This window comes from Brachyhypopomus gauderio, chromosome 7, assembly GCF_052324685.1.
Source record: "Brachyhypopomus gauderio isolate BG-103 chromosome 7, BGAUD_0.2, whole genome shotgun sequence".
NCBI lineage: Eukaryota > Metazoa > Chordata > Actinopteri > Gymnotiformes > Hypopomidae > Brachyhypopomus > Brachyhypopomus gauderio.
Genome location: NC_135217.1, coordinates 9,547,537 through 9,564,908, shown reverse-complemented (window position 1 = coordinate 9,564,908; position 17,372 = coordinate 9,547,537). Strand labels below are relative to the sequence as shown.

General features: G+C 46.3%; 1 protein-coding gene across 1 annotated transcript in view; it reads right to left on the bottom strand.

Annotated features, from left to right (window-relative positions):
• The window catches only part of nup214 (nucleoporin 214), a 35,696-nt gene that overhangs the window by 6,036 nt on the left and 12,288 nt on the right, over window positions 1-17,372 (bottom strand). Inside the window, 18 exon segments of the mRNA XM_077011480.1 lie at window positions 919-1,071; window positions 4,008-4,037; window positions 4,040-4,108; window positions 4,111-4,172; window positions 4,993-5,065; window positions 6,864-6,967; window positions 6,969-7,115; window positions 7,117-7,265; window positions 7,267-7,725; window positions 7,727-7,902; window positions 7,905-8,016; window positions 8,018-8,484; window positions 8,817-8,887; window positions 9,279-9,363; window positions 9,920-9,998; window positions 11,157-11,223; window positions 15,198-15,306; window positions 15,798-15,962. Of these exon segments, the coding sequence (XP_076867595.1) occupies window positions 919-1,071; window positions 4,008-4,037; window positions 4,040-4,108; window positions 4,111-4,172; window positions 4,993-5,065; window positions 6,864-6,967; window positions 6,969-7,115; window positions 7,117-7,265; window positions 7,267-7,725; window positions 7,727-7,902; window positions 7,905-8,016; window positions 8,018-8,484; window positions 8,817-8,887; window positions 9,279-9,363; window positions 9,920-9,998; window positions 11,157-11,223; window positions 15,198-15,306; window positions 15,798-15,962 (2,577 nt within the window).

Below are 17,372 nucleotides of genomic sequence, written 5' to 3'. Positions count from 1 at the left end.
CCGGTGAATAATTGATTGAGCCAATGTAATTGGATTACGCTCACTGGATAACGGCCATTAGCGAAGCCTCCAACAATCAACGGGACAGATGCGAATTTATAATGGGAACGCACACACGGGAAGCAGGTTTTCTTCTCCCCATTGTTACATCGAATAAATGAATGTCAGTGGGGTGAATGGTATGATTTCTTTTGCACATTGAAAAGAAATTGAATTAATAATAGAAGTCTTAATTAATTGAATTAATAATAGAAGTCTTAGAGTAGTCAAAATAAGAGTAGGAGCTTCTGTGTACGTACACCTCTAGGCATTGTACCACATAGACTGTGTGCATTCTTCTAAACAGAGTACTGTGCTTTTTGCTGTTTAAGCGGGGTTATGGTGCTGTTTCACCAGAAGGAGTGCTCTTCTGATCAACTCATGTGCCAAGCTGGGTCAACACTAAAACACGTACAGATGTTTAATCTATGCACACCTGACCGTCAACCACTACATTATTCCTAAGACATTTGTCCACATAGCTAACAGAGCCTACAATCCTTCATCAAACCCCAGTCCCGATTACCTGTGCAGCCAGCCAATCACAGTGAGAGGGAATCCCTGCTCTGCAGCTTTTGCAGGACAACTAACAGAGCGCTGCATCAGTGATTTACCACAATGCATTCAACACCGTAATGTGCCGTCTGGGTTATTTAGCCACTATTAACACAACCGCATGCTCCGCTTTCAGAAAAGCGGGTTCCTTTTCCAAACATTCAGGGCAAGGTGGCGCTCTTCTACACCCTAGTGGTGTCAAGAACCGTCACCACTAGACGTCGCGCCCGTACAGGTTGTGAGTGGGGCTGCAGACGCGAGAGGTAGGAACACCGCCTTGTACGTGAGAGCATCATCTGTTTTGGCTCTGAGAGGGAGGCGCACCTGATTTGGCAGGGGTGGAGAAGGAGCCGAATCCTTGGGTGGCCACGGTGCCACCAGCAGCACTGAACGTCCCCGAAGTCTTCTGATCTCCAAACGCCGAACCCCCAAAGCCGAACGTCTTTGCTCCACTGTTCCCAAACAGGGTGGTGCTCCCTGAAAAAAGGCAGTCTTATTCTTTCCCTGTCCTCCAACACACATCTGCTTCCAATCTCATAGAACAATACAATTTTTACCATCACAAAAATAAAAAATATGGTGAGAGAAGATATGTAGATTCTCAGACATGTGAGGTTAGTGAGTTCCAGAGTTATGGAGCAATTGTATAAAATGTTGAATCACCAGAGCTATGAAAGGTAGATGAAGGAACAGTGAGGAGCCCAGTTAAATAAGATCAGAGGAGAGCGAGTGGATTTGTAGAAGATCGGACAGATAAAGTGGTGAGGCCGTTGAGAACTTTAAATGTGAAAAAGAAGATTTTGAAATATATGTGGTTCTTAAAGGAAGCCAGTTAAGATTTTGAAGAATGGGTGTAATGTGCAAGTGTCACCGGGTTTGAGTGAGAAGACAAGTTCTGAACCGTCTGAATCTTGTGAAGGAGAGAACAGTTAATACCATCAAGGAGAGAGCTACAGTAGCCCATTCAGCTAGAGATAAAAGCATGAATGAAAGATTCAGCAGCAGATGAGACTGGCTTGGTTACATTTTCACAGTACTGTGCAGGTAAAAAAAAAAAGAGTTTTAACAGTAGAGCAGGTATAAGGTCAAATGAAAGTGCTGCATTTCATCCAAAGTTTAATTTCTGAAAGGACTGCTTCTAAATGACAATGTGGCCCTGAGACAGATCTGAGTGTCATTCACATGGCAATGGAAGTCCAATTTGAAATGATGTACAACAGGGGTGCTCATTACGTCGAACGACGAAGGAAGTGTCGGTCGATCGCGAAGGAATGTGCGTAGATCGCGTCACATAAAATAGTAGTAGATGAATCGCACATCTGCACTGACGGTTGTATTTGATTGACATTCACGTAGCCAATCTGCAATCCACTCAACAAATTACGTTCAGCTACAGTATGTTCAGGGGGTTTAAACAGTTGACTGTTTAAAGTACATGGTGGATATTCGGTCCAGCACTGGTAAAAAAATAAATAAAATGGAGATAAGCAGACTTAGGAGTGTATCTCTGTAGGCAGATACATGCTGCTTAAACAGCATGAACAGATTTGAGATTTCTTGTAAAGTCATTCCAGTTGATGACGAACTTTCATGGCACACAATTCATTAGTGTACCACGGAGAGGAAGTATTCAAGGACAGTTTTAATTCTCATGGGGGGGATCTATTAAGAACCTCAGATAGGGAGGCATTAAGCATTGTAGCATATTCTTCGGGGGTGTCAGAATTAAGTAGAATAATAGATGGAGTGTGCAAGACTAGGTTTGTGGTGGGAAAATAAACAGGTTGGAATGATGAAGTACTATGGGAAAAACAAAACTCTCAGCGTTTAACAAAAACAGGCCTTGGTTATGAGCAATAATGCATAATTGCATAATAATGAATGCTGATAAAAGTTCACATGTGACCGGCTGGTACCACAGCTGAGAACGGAAGCCAACATGGGATGAGTGAGTAGAGGGAACAGCATTGCAGCTCAAGCAGAGGGAACGAACCCTAAATGCATTAATGTATAATGTCTAGATAAGCTGTATATTGCAGAATGTGAGCAATGTACAGTACAATGTACCCTCACCGGCCCCTTTATTAGCTATACCCCTTTATTAGCTATACCCCTTTATTAGCTATACCTTGCTAGTACCGGGTTGGACCCACTTTTGCCTACAGAACTGCTGTAATCCTGTGTGGCATAGATTCAACAAGGCACGGTCTATAGTCTGGTCTATAGTGACGTTAGTATCACGCAGTTGCTGCAGATTTGACGGCTACACATCCATGATGTGAATCTCCCGAATCTCACCACATCCCAAAGGTGCTCTATTGGATTGAGACCTGGTGACTGTGGAGGCCATTTGTGTACATTGTCGTGTTCAAGAAACCAGTCTGAGATGATTCATGCTTTTTGACATGGCGTGTTATCTTGCTGGAAGTAGCCATCAGAAGATGGGTACACTGTGGTCATAAAGGGATGGACATGGTCAGCAACAATACTCAGGTAGGTTGACACGATGCTTAATTGTTACAAAGTGTGCCAGGAAAATATCCCCCGCACCATTGACTCACCACTACCAGCCTGAACGGTTGATAGGCAGGATGGATCCATGCTTTCAATTTGCTGACGTCAAATTCTGACCCTACCATCTGAATGTTGCAGCAGAAATAGACTCATCAGACCAGGCAACGTTTTTCTTATCTTCTATTGTCCAATTTTGGTGAGCCTGTGCGAATTGTAGCCTCAGTTTCCTGTTCTTAGCTGACAGGAGTGGCACCTGGTGTGGTCTTCTGCTGCTGGTAGACCATCCACCTCAAGGTTCGACATGTGTGTTCAGAGATGCTCTTCTGCATGCCTCGGTTGTAACGACCAGTTATTTGAGTTACTGTTGCCGTTCTATCAGCTTGAATCAGTCTGGCTATTCTCCTCTGACCTCTGGCATCAACAAGGCGTTTCCGCCCACAGAACTGACGCTCTTCTTTCTCTTTTTCGGACCATTCTCTGTAAACCCTAGAAATGGTTGTGCGTGAAAATCCCAGTAGATTCAGCAGTTTCTGAAATACTCAGCCCAGCCCGTCTGACACCAACAACCACGCCACGTTCAGAGTCACTTAAGCACCTTTCTTCCCCATTCTGATGCTCGGTTGAACTGGAGCAGATCATCTTGCCTAAATGCAATTTAGTTGCTGCCATGTAATTGGCTGATACAACATTTGCGTTAATGAGCAGTTGGACAGGTGTACCTAATAAAGTTGCCAGTGAGTGTATGTTGTTGTTCAAAAGTCTAATACGGTTAGGTTACATCATTAATAATCATAAAAATCTTTGCCTTTTGACTGGTGGATTAGCATACAATATGCAAATATAAATCCCTTGTTCCTCCTGTGCTTACATACTGCCAAATACTTTGGGCAACACCTCACCTGATTGGCTGGTCTGTCCAAACCCACCGCTGTGGTTCCAAATGGGTTTTTGTTAGCGGCGTCTTCACTGGGTTTGCCCCCCAGACCGCTGAAGAACCCCAAGGCTGAGGAGAAGCCGGGTTGCCAGCCCCCGAGCCGAAGAGCCCCCCTCCAGATGAAGGCTGCCTCGCAAACAAAGAGGAGACAGAAAGACAGATGTTTGGACATGCTGTTTATTTAACACAAACTCATGCCTTATGTCGTAAAGATGCTGCTGGAAACGATGTAAATCTGTAATCTAACTAAAACGATGTAAAACGCAAGACTGAAGATGAGCTGTAGTTGAGATCAACACTGTGGCAAACACTAACCATGGACATGTGTGCAGAGAGAGACTAGAATGACTACAATGTCTGGAGGTCACTTGGAGACAGTCCTGAGAAAAGACTTGGACATAAAGAAGCATGTCTCTTTCTCTTTCTGCTCCAGAGACCCCCCCAAATTTGACCACGCAAGCAAAGAAAATCTGTTTCACACTGCACCATCCTCAAAGTGTAAGTTCTTGTCAGTTTCCTAGGACTCAATTACAATTGATGTGGATTGTACGCCAATGATAGGACACTGGTTTAAAGAGCACTCCTTCTCTCAGTTAGGATCGAAGTGACACTCAAGTGTGAGAATTTAATTTAAAGTGACTCAGTAAAGTTAAACGAAACCTCCAAGTTCTGTCATTTTCACAGGACTGTTCCAAGTGTTGCCAGATATAGTAAAACCCACATAGCTCCTGCTGTATGGGTACCAGCTCAGCTCCTCTTACAGTGAGGAGTATTGACTGTATTGACACAAAGATGTAATATTTCATTTAAAGAGACTCGATAGTCTCTCTCTGCCCGCCGTCGCCCTGCCTTTTTTTAAAGGGACTTCTGTAGACAATGTGGTAGAAAACCCAGGCTGAACAGCAATGTGAAGAAGTAATGACTCCTGTTGGACAGAATGCTTCTAACACATTACCTGGCCAAAGACGCTGCCGGTGTTGGGCGGCTGACCAAACACAGAGGGCGTGGGGGTGCTGCCAAAAGCTGCGTGTGAAGAGGGAGACAATGCAGACGACAGTGAAAACAACCTGAGACAATGCAGACGACAGCGAGAAAAACCTGAGACAAGACAGACGACAGCGAGAATGATGCGAAAACCTCAGAGCTGCTCGTCGGTTGTAATAGAGGCTATCGACGGGAATTGATCAAGTATGTAATACACTAACTGCATGCTGAGCAACTAGGCCTATCCATACACAAAGTCTGTATTTACTGTACAAAAAAAAAAAAAACCCCAACAAAAAGAAAGAACGGGTCAAAGGGCCCATGTATCACGATCAGAACATGAATTAAGAGGGCTGCCCCGTGTTTCCCCTCTGCCGATCTTCTTCGACATTCTATAATGTCTGAGGAGCACATGCATCACAGCGTAGACCTCTGGACTCGTTCTGACTTTCAAGAGACGCCTGCCTTCGACGTAGCTTTTATTTCTATGTTTTGACAAATTCATCTGAACATTAGACGGTGATGCTGAAGTGATTGATTCACGATTCATCTTCTGCCCTTGAGTCCCTGCTCTTCCGTCTGTCACCTGCCGTTACTTAGTACTCCGGACACGGCACGGGAAACACAGCAGGACAGCAATTACACATGTTTTTTATCATTAATATCAGAGGTTGTGTTGAGCCCCTAATGCATATTCTAGCAGGTCTAAGGGATCTTCACTGCTTTCAGTCCTCTCAGGTGGGGGTGCAGGTCAGAAGATTGCATTATATGAATCCATCATGCTCAAGGAAAGGATAACCACTACCTTGCATGTCTGTACAGAGATGGAGATAATTACTACAAAGCCACACAACTACAACAGAAGCAATAATATTGCAAGTTTTAAATAAACGAATGTGCTGCCATGATGGGAAATCCTGGTGGTGATGATTTAGATCAAAAGTAAATTCAATCTGCAGATTTCGTCCAAGATGACCGACTATGAATGAGGCCAGTTGGCCAAATAAACTAGGGCAATTGAGTCATTGGTTTACTGAGAAAATTAGTGCCAAACATCCAGACCGGTCTAACTATATTACTGATAGTTTTCACAGTTCATTCATTTCCTTTTGCTAGACTTTGGACTGATCATGAAACACAAGCGAAACAGAATTTTGCTAAATATCTAATGGGGACATCTGTGAGTCTGTGAGCAGAAACAACTCCGCCCTCCAGATCTGCAACATTCAATTAGCAAATTCTTAACAGGGGCAGAATTTGACCCTTAGACTGCGGTGCAAACAGGTGGAAACTGAAATTCCAAACTGTCTACTCCAAAGCCCCAGTGAAAAGGCAGGCAAGCCTGAGAAGACGGACCGCCGATCAGCTGTTCCACGGCCCACCCAGCCCATTTTACCAAGAGAATTCTGGGAATTCATGAGAAGGGATGAGCCGGTGAGAATGTGGCTCATGCCTTTAGATTAGGCGTCTCCTGGTGGCCCCGAGATAAAGAGCCCAGCTGCCTCCCAGTGGGGCACAGACTCTCATGACACCGCAGAAATTCTCAGACTGGGCTGGACCATCACATGCAGTTTTTTTTTTGGCTACAGTGTGACCAAAATCATTTAAATTAGGACATACTGGTTTTAATAAAATTTTTAAATGCTACATTATACTTCATGAAAAAAAAACATTAAATAGATTTTAGAAATAGAATTATTGAAATGGGCAGAAATCCACACATCCCTACATACACAGTCAAAGGCACACATGCATGCACACAGAAAAAGTGACACACACACACACACACACACGCACACACACACACACACACACACACACGTAAAAAATTCCTCACCGGCGGGCTGTCCAAATCCAAACCCAGATGAGGTGGTGGTGGTGGTGTTGCTACCAAATAAACATCCCTGGCCAAAGGCCGTGCCGGGCTGACCGAAGGCGGGTTGCGCCAGGCTGCCCGAACATGCCCGCTCCCGCCCCGCCTCCAGAGCCCGTACTGCTGGCCCCGAAGGAGAAGGAGCTGGCGCTGCTGGTGCCGGACGAGCCGAAGAGGCCCCCTCCGCTGCTGGAGGCCGGCGTGGTGGCGGGTGGCCGCCGGCGTCTGTCCGAACCCGGATCCGCCCCCGAACGACGACTGGCCAAACGTGAAGCCGCCGGCCGAGCCCGGGGCGGGCTGGCCGAAGCCGGCCGTCGGAGCCGCCTGCCCGAAACCGGGATTCCCGAAGCCGGAGGGCGGTGGAGACCGCACCAAAGGCGGAGGATCCGAAGGCGGGGGCGGAGGTGGTGGAGGTGGGCTGGCCAAACACCGGGGCAGGGGCGGCGGCCGTGGTGCTGGGCGCTACAGGCGCTGTTGGGGCCGCCGGGGCCGCCGTAGATGTGGTACCTGTGACCGGGGTGAAGCTGGTGACCGGCAGAGTGGTGCTGTTTGTACTGACCACCGGCTGAGCGAAAATGGAGCCGGGCGTAGCTGAGGGTGGAGCCGCAGCTGCGGTTACCGTCGCTGGTGCAGTAGCTGGTGCTGGGGTGGGTGGAGGTGCTGGGGTCGTCTCTGTAGTAGGCGTGGGGGCAAACGGTTCCGTTACGGGTGTCTGTTCAGCGGGCGGAGACGTGAGGGGCGGAGGCGTCGCCGTGACCTCGGGAGCAAGAGTAGACGGGGGTGGGCGGCTTTTCCGCAGGTGCCGTGACGACGACGGGCGGGGTGCTGGCAGGCAGGGGGGGCGGGGCTTCTGTGGTGACGGACGCGGGGGGCGGCGTGGACGGTGTGGGAGCCTCGCCACTCGGCTCTGAGGTCACCTCCTCATGCGGCGTAGTCGAGGAGGGCTGGAGAGGAGGCGATGGCCCGGGCACGGGGGGCTTCTCGGTGGCGGCTGTGGTTTCGGGGGAAGAGGAGCCGCTAGGAGGCTGCTGAAGGAGGTGGCTGTGGAGGAGATGGAGGGAGTGGGCATGACGGAGAAGGCTTGTTTAGGGGCGGACGACTGCGCAGGTTCAGGGGGGTTTAAAGACCCCAGCAGAGGCAGACAGCGAGAGGGGCACACTGCTCTTGGAAAGGTCTGCTGTCCTGGTGGAGTCCGACCCATTACCAGCTGTAACGGGCTTTGGCTGTGGAGTGCCGAACGTGAAGCCCGTGGCCGGAACGCCATTGCCGGACTGTCCGAAGGTGAAGCTCACTGTGGTTTTGGGGGGCTCTTTCACTGGCTCTTCGCCCTGGCCGACTCGCAGACCAGAGAAACTGCCCAGGGTTTCTCCCGTGACCCCCTGGGCTTTGGGGGCCTGAAGGGAAGGGGTGGTGGAGATCACCTTGGTGGGTTCGACCATGCTGGATGGAGGGGTAGACGAACTGGCGGCCAGCGCAGAAGTGACTGGTTTTGGGGTGAGGGAGATGGGAGCTTCTGAGGTGGTGAAGAGCATCTTCCCTGAACTGTTGCCAAAGGAAAACTTACTCACCGGAGCCACATCTTTGGCTATATGGAGAAAACGGGAACAAAAAGATACAGAATAAAGATGTGCGAGTCATCAGCTGAATTTTACATATTTTTGTATTAAAAGACTTAATATAATTGAACTGTATATAAATATAATTGAACTGTACTGCAATTATACACTAAAATATTCAAGTAACTCAAACTTTAATATACTTATTTTATATACTCTGATTAAACTAGAAATTGTTTTGTTGAACATTTCACATCAACAACTAACAGCATAGAGCCTCTTTTTGCTCAGAAGAATCAAGTAAAAAAAAAAAAAAACACAAAAAGCCCAGAGGCAAAAACAGTGTGAAGACCATGGTTACCTTGTGAGCTGGAGGCTGGCTGAGAGGGAGATGACGTGGAGCTCAGACAGAAGGAGAACCCACCCGGTGGCCTTTTACAGGAGACACGCAAACACACACGCACAACCACAACCACACACAAATACACAAATATAGAGACTTAGAAACAAACTCCCTCACAAAACAAAGTCCACAAGCTCCTGGGATTTAAAGAGGAGCTTGTGGAAGAAAAACAAACAAAAAAACCCCCAAACTCATCCCTGCCAGCCTTTCTAACCAACGACAATTGAAAACTCATTCCCACAGATACTGTAAATACACAAACAAAGGCAAACAACCATTCTAAAGTATTAATGTGAGGTTCGTGGCACCTCATACTCACAAATAAATAACTGATGAAAGACAGACGGACAAGTTGTACTGAACAGCGTGCGGGTGGATGCAGAGGGGCAGGTAAACATGGAGGCTGTGAAGTACACTCACCCGGTGGAGAAGGAGAAGCCTTTACTGCTCTGCTCCCCGAGAGAGGATGTAGCGCTGGAGACCGATGGGGCTTCGGCCTTGGAGGCTGCAGATACAAGCAGACCTACACCTTCACTACATCACTACTACATCAGTACTACTACTACCACTACTACACTACAGGGTTCGCCATTCAATTTTTCAACAGATTTAATGGTCTTTAACTCGATATAGTGGTTTTTAGATTGTGTAGGCCATATCAAAAGTATGTGAGGAAAATTTGGGGGGGGCGGGGGCACTCTTCTTTTTATATTATTGCACTCTAATGTACTGAGGTATGGAGGCAATTGTGTAAAAAAAGTGTCTTGAGAACAAATAAAAAAAATACAATATAGTAAAATGTGACAACGCTGTATAAAATCCATGTTAGCCAACATTAGCCAGCACATCAGACATTGTGAATTATGTTAAAACTAAAGGAACTGGCAGAAAGTACTAGCTAACTAACTTCCTGCCACCCACGACGGACTGCGTTCAGCGTTTCCGCTGAGTCGTGGTGTTGCGGTATTGAGTGCTGACAACTGGACTTCTCGCTTCCGTTTTGCCTCGGTCACATTTTCAGAGGTGTGCGGCGGTGCGGTGTAAGTCGCCCGTAAGCATACCGAACACAAAGCCCTGGGGGGGTGAAGGGCTGGCCTCGGCCGCTGGGACAGACACCTTTACTGCAGCCGGGGAAGAATTCTAGGGGAGGGGATTGAGACGAGAACAACAGAGAAAGGGGACATTATTATCTTATTATCATTAGCAGACGATCCAGCAGGCATGAATTGCACCCTTTCTGGTAGCACGAACGGTTTTTAGCTAGCCATCCACTGGCCCTTCTGACCCGAAATAGGACTCCAGCCTGTAATAGTTGTGTTTATAAAAGTCACATATAGTCCCAGTGCACCCTGGGAGGTGCCCAGCGAGTGTGCATTTCTAATAAAGTCACCGCTGAGTGTATTAATACCATGTAGTTTACAATGGAAAGGAAAAAAAAAAAAGGTCCACAAATTATATAAATAGAAAAGGCATAAATAAACAAAACAAACATGTTTAACTGCTGAATTGGGACTTTGAGTGAAGCCACTCTGCCTTCGGAATGTCAGTCCCCATTTTGAGCGTGGGGGGGGGGGGGGGGTGCTGAATCCTGCCACACAACATCTTTACTGCTGTGTCCTCCGTTTCACACCCCTGCTGGAATTTCAGAGGGGTCCGGGGTATTTCACAGTGCCGTTCGGGTGTCTCCTTACTCCCACCGTATAAAGGACGACACCGTCTCTGCAATTTCTCGTTTGAAACACGTGCTGAAACAGGCTGCGATCAGGAACACGCGGGCACAGGCGGAAGAAAGAAACGAGAGATTGCGTGGTCGCCCTCTGCCTATACCAAACCCATCTCTCTGACGGCTGCTCATATAGGCGCTCCAGAAATCAAATGAGTCACCACTGAGAAAGAAGTAGTGGGAACAGCCTCGAGTTCACCAAGGTCTGTTTTTATCCGGCTAACTGAAAAAGAGCCGTTATCTGAGCCCGGCATCCCTTCCTTGACTCCCTATCCCTGATGTGAAGACTGAGAAGGCTCAAAAGCTCCCAGCTAGCATGTGACTACACAAACCATCCTGACTTCTAGCAGGATCGTAAGAAAGGCAGGTGGCTCAGCTATCACTGAGAACATTCACTTTAAGCTTGATTGTGACAAAAAAAAAAAAGATTGATCAAACAATAGAAAAAAGTACAGAACGAATACGGAATATATCAAGATGAAGACACGAGTGGACGGCTACGGTGAAGATCCACCCTGGAACCCTCAACTTGTCTGGGCTGCAGGTTAAATGGCACCAACGCGAGAGGAACTCACTCTCTTGGCCTCCACAGTGGCCAGGACCTGCTGGACGACTTGAGCTGCAGGCACAGGTACAGAGGAGCTGCAGGAGAGAGAGAGAGAGAGAGAGAGAGAGAGAGAGAGAGAGAGAGAGAGAGAGAGAGAGAGGGAGAGAGAATGTGAAGGGAGAGAGAGGGAGGGAGACAGAGAATTCAGTTTAGGCTTTGCTAAGTGAGGCTAATGTTTCAGTCTAATACCGCAGTGCATTAGTGATCCATTACAAGTGAACAAACGACTGAAATGCTAACTAAGAAAAGCTCATGAAAAACGCATGATGTGTCTTTTAATAGTCCAGCCTTGCACTCCCATTCAGTTTGAAGTCCTTCATTTTTATGGGTTACAAAAAAAAAATTTAATAGCAGGTTGAACAAATAAATCTAAATTCTGTGCTAATTTCAGACTGAGTAGTTCTGAACCTGCCAATGACATGAGTGAATAATGTAATAATGACAGTGTTAATAAAACTTTTCCACGTAGAAACAGATTAGAGAGAGCACGACTAACACAGGCCAGAGACACAGAGGCCAACACGGCTAATTTGGAAACTCCCCTTGGGGGGGCGACACACGACCCATCCAGACAGTTACCGCAACAGCACCAGCTCAGGGAACAGGAGCTGGAGTCAGCCAGACAGCTACATGTATGTAGAGGGCACAGAATGGCTGTTTGTGTTGTACGATATAGACTGGGGAGATGAAGATGGAGTGAGAGATAGACAAACAGAGAGGGGGAAGGAGGTGGAGGCATGACATATGACGTGGTTAGGAGTCTGTGAGGAGGTGAACGTGATGGAGGAAATGAGCTGGTAAAGAAGGCTCTGTGTGAGCTACGCAGCCTTCTTTGGAGAGGCAACTGATAGTGGTGAAGAGGACTTAGGACGAGACATACATGCACATCACACACAGAGAGAGAGAGAGAGAGAGAGAGAGAGAGAGAGAGAGAGAGAGAGAGAGAGAGAGAGAGAGGGGGGGGGGGAGGAAGAGAGAGGGAGGAAGACAGAGAGAGAAAGAAAGAGAGGGGGGGAGGAAGAGAGAGGGAGGAAGAGAGAGAGGGGGGGGGGGGGAAGAGAGAGAGAGAGAGGGGAGGGAGGAAGAGAGAGAGATTCCTTGTCATTCTCTCAATACGCAGTGCTATGCACTGCTAAGGCTAAATCAGAACGGGGAATACATCATCATTCTATTGATCAATACAGACAGCCCAGAGAGGACACCGAGGAGACACACACACACACACACACACACACACACACACACACACACACACACACACACACACACACACACACACACACACACACACACACAATCACACACCCTAATCAAAGCCAGTGATGCCATTTACGGTCGCTTGCAATCACCCAAACCCACACACATAGTAACAATAACCACCAAATCTTGCTTTGCTTACCCTCAACCAAACCCACAGGCACCCATCTACAAACATACTCTCTCTCTATCTCACACACACACACACACACACCAGATGTCTCCCCCTGTTCCGCTCACACCCTGATCATGACAAACAGCATAAGCAAGGAAGCAAACCCTCCACTAAACAAAACACAGAACTGAAGAGGCATCTGAACTCCATGAACTCAGGCCAGAAAACAGGAGTGTGCACATATCAGCCCAGCTCAGTATAGGACATGAGGAGACGCTCTTGACCTTGGCATTCCATACACCATGCCTCATAAATAATTGGTGAAATAAGCACCACTGTAAAAACAATACCTTATGCATGCAGAGTATGTGCTCAGACTTATGCACACACTCCAAACACAAAATCACTCTCCTCTTCAGTCAAACTCCGTAGATTTTGACTCACGGGCTCCTCCTTGTGGACTACAGAGGTCACTCAGGTGATTTATGCAGCAGGTGTCCACCACCTCAGGTTTATTGGACAAACTATAAATATTTGAAGTGTTGCCATTAAAGTTGTATGGGCTACCGTGGAGACTGCATTAAGTAAGACCAGGTGCATCTCTATGACTACTTCCACTAGGTTAGACAGCCACCAGCTGTGTGTAATACAACGCCTACAAGCATAAAGCAACAAGACCTCGTCACAACTCCAGAACCAGTCTGCTAGACCAATCCTTTTCAAAATAAAAGTTCACAACAGCAATTTCATCACAGCGACAATTTATAAGTCCAAAATCTGAGGTGAGAAAACTCAAATTTATAACCTATTCGTAAGTAACAAACTCAAATTGTGCAAAACAAATTTAAAGTGAGATATTTATTTAAAAATCACATTGGAATACCTGATTGATCACAGTGGAGTCAATTCCAAGCATGCGAGTTGAGTCTGTACATTAAGGCCATTATGTGTGGTTGTGGAGTTGAGATTTCAGAACCATGTCACAAGCAAGAGGAAGGCTGATGTTTCCCTACACCAGGGGTGCCCATTACGTCGGTCGATCACGAAGGAAGTGTGGGTAGATCGCATGACATCAAAAAGTAGTGGATGAATGACAGGCTATCGTCCATATGCACTGATGGTTGTATATTGATTGACATACATGGTAGCCAATCTGACGATTGTCAACGATCGACACACGCCGCTAAAAAATAAATAGGTAGATCTTTCTGACTTCGTCATCTTATAAGTAGCTCGCAAGCTGAAAACTTGTGGGCACCCCTGCCCTACACAGAGCACCAACACGCTCTACACGAAGCCCTCTGCTCCTTGAGGCTCACCGACCAGGGCCGAATCATCTAGAATGACCTTCAAACCTCCATGTAAACACGCCAAACTGACAGTCAACTCCTGATTAAAATGAACCACAACGTTCTGCAGAAGCCAAAACGCCCTACTTTATGCTTCTTCTCTTCTTCTGACCTCATTTCTCTGCACGTCGTCGGTACACACACAAGCAGGGACGAAGACATGGAGGAGCCTCCCTGCACGACTGCAGGCCATCGAGAACACACAACACGTTAAAGGCCATGCAATATGCAGTACTCCCACTGGAATATGGAAACGTCTCAGGATCTTCTGCAGGTCCTCATGACCCACACCTCCTCCCTCCAATGTCATGCCCTCACTCTGAAATGCAGTCAAACGCTGCACAGGCTCCGGTCAACCTCGTCACTGATCTCTACACAGACGTATGAAATCTCCACCCATTATGCTGAAGCCTCTGAAAAGTCCTCGATGTTTGGTGCTCCCTCTCCTCTCTATAAATTTTCCTCTAATTTGGCCTCCTGGCATGACATCATTTTTAAAGGCCAGCGCAGAGACTAAATCAGACTGTGATAAACAAGCAAGGAATTAAGATTTTATTAACCTTACTAGAAAGGTTAATAAAACACATAAAAAGAAAAGTGGCTTGAGAAAACATTAAGTGGGGAAAGATGCAAACGTGCGGGCTGAGAGGGGCCACAATGTCAGGGTCCTGCTGCAATGCCAAGAGCCCAATAAGCTCCAATCCTGAGGGGACATGAGGGGGGGGGGCACTTTGAAGGTTATACAGAACACAGAACGTGACCATGTTTACACACTCATATTGCCATTTCACATTAAACCATGATCTACATGCTTAACGATGCCCTAAAAGAGGATGTTTTTTTTTGCTTAGTCATAATTTGCAATCTTTTAAAAGCACAAAAATAAGATGCAATATAATGCGGATCAACTCCAGTAATGGAGTGTGGTTTAATAAGAGTGCATCACTAGCGCGGGGAAGCTTCTGTCGTTGTTACATAAACCACAATTAGAGCCTTTAAAAGTGTCGTAGAGCACAAACTTCACTGTGGAAGACGGCAATTAACTCCTGCTCTCCATGTCAAGGAGCCTTTAGTCAGCCCCTATATTTAACATGTGCAGTACGATGCACAAACGAGATCTAATACAACTGAAATAAGAGTCATAAATCTCTCCGCAAAGCTCTACACGCTATGCAGATAAAAAGAACAGTAGTCTGTTTAAGAGGCTGGTAAATGGTGGAGGTGTGAGACAGAAGAAGGGACAGACCAGACAGACCACCAGACAGCAGACCTGACAGAAGAGACAGACCTGATGACGGTAGATGGGACGGGCAAGGCAGGGCTCTTGACCTTCAGCTCCTGGACGTTAACCACCTGAGGCACAGACTTCAGGGTGAACTCCGTCAGAGAGGTGCCCACTGCAACGCAAGTCACATTTATCAGCGGCCAATGTGAACTACACATTAGTGATCAACTATATATTTATTAGCAACAAATGTAAGATACGCATTTATTAGCGGCCTTGGTTTTCTACACATTATGGTGACCAATGTGCACCACACATTTATTAGTGACCTCTACATATTTATCAGTACACTGTACACCTACTAAAATACACCAAGTATAGAGTGCAGCATAATTTTCTCTAACTGACCACAAAGTTACTAGCACTCATGAATACATATCTTGTTGCACTTCATCCAAGTTTCATATGGGTAGAATATGAAACTTTATAATATATCTTTATTTCCATATTGCCCTGACCACGTAGGAATGTGTTAACCATCAAACATGATCCAAAACAGTTTGTATGATTGTATGAACAAGGATCACAACGGCAAATTAACTACAGAGTTTTTGGTGACTCAAAACACCCGTTTTAGAAACGACCTGTAAAATGTCCTCACACCTGGTTTTTGACTGATCATCTGTCTGTTTAGAGCAGCCCTTCCTGCAGCCTGGGAGGCGGGGAGAGTGGTGGGCGTGGCCTTCTCTGTGGGCGGGGCTCCGTGCTTCACTGTCTTGGTGGCCAGTGCTGTGCTGTCAGCACTACCCATGTTTATCTTGGGTACAACTGCAAAATGAAAAGAGGACAATAAAGGATTGTAGTAGTTATTACATACTGAATATATGAGGCAAGTGATACAAACCGACTTATCAGTTCATCAGTTTATTAAATCAATTTCAAACCTCTGTTCCGGGAAGTCCACAAATTGCTTTAACTTTGGCTGCCCAAACATGTTCCCTGCTCTAACGAATCAACTCATGAGTTAATGGAGTTCATTATCAAGCCACGAGAGTGATCAGGGTCGTAAGAGGTCAGCTCAGCATGGGATCCTGAAGACTGCCGAGTGAACTCATGGATCAAAGATACCTGCATCTCTCTCATACTGATCAGAAACTCACACCACTGCTATGATCTCAAAGCATCTCATCGCTGTGAGCAGAAAACCTTGCATTTCCAAAAACTTTATAAGAGAATGTAAAAAGACATTCTCTCAAACACCTTCCAGTAGGACCTAGGAGATTCTACTCAAAGTAATTCTGGGTCATTTCTACATGAGATGTTCCCACAGATGTAAAATGTAGAATACATTTTCAATCATTTTATTACATCAGCAATATATTACCATCACCATTAACATCAAAAGAACATCAGTACACTGACTAAGAACAGGCACAGATTCACACCCAGCACTTCTACACACTGATCAGGGGCCAGTACACACATCGCACTTTAACTGGAACCCTCTACTAACACTGTTAAAGTTGTACATATCCTTCGCTACCACAGCCCCTCAAGACTACACCCAGTGCTGAGTGGTGGAGGGTACTGATCCCTCTACACCAGGGGTGGGCTATTCATTTCCCCAAGGGGCCACAAGAGAAACTGGAACGGTTTTAGAGGGCCAGACTATATGTATAATTATATACTTGGTTCTGTACAATACATATATACTGCATACCCCCCATACTCAAATAGTGGCCCGCGGGCTATCTATTTCTGGCCCGCGAGCTGTTTTGAAAAGTTTTTTTTTTTTTTTAGGAATCTTTTTTTTTCAATCGCGCTATCCGCTCTTATTTTGAAATCGCGCACCACGATCTCAAAAGGATGCCGGGGATTATGGCAACAACAAACAGGTAGCAGACACCCAAATGCGTATCACCACAGCTCCATATATATAGATCAATAACTGGGCTGTATCACCACAGCTCCACATATATAGATCAATAACTGGGCTGTATCACCACAGCTCCACATATATTGATCAATAACTGGGCTGTGTCACCACAGCTCCACATATATAGATCAATAACTGGGCTGTATCACCACAGCTCCACATATATAGATCAATAACTGGGCTGTATCACCACAGCTCCACATATATAGATCAATAACTGGGCTGTGTCACCACAGCTCCACATATATAGATCAATAACTGGGCTGTATCACCACAGCTCCACATATATAGATCAATAACTG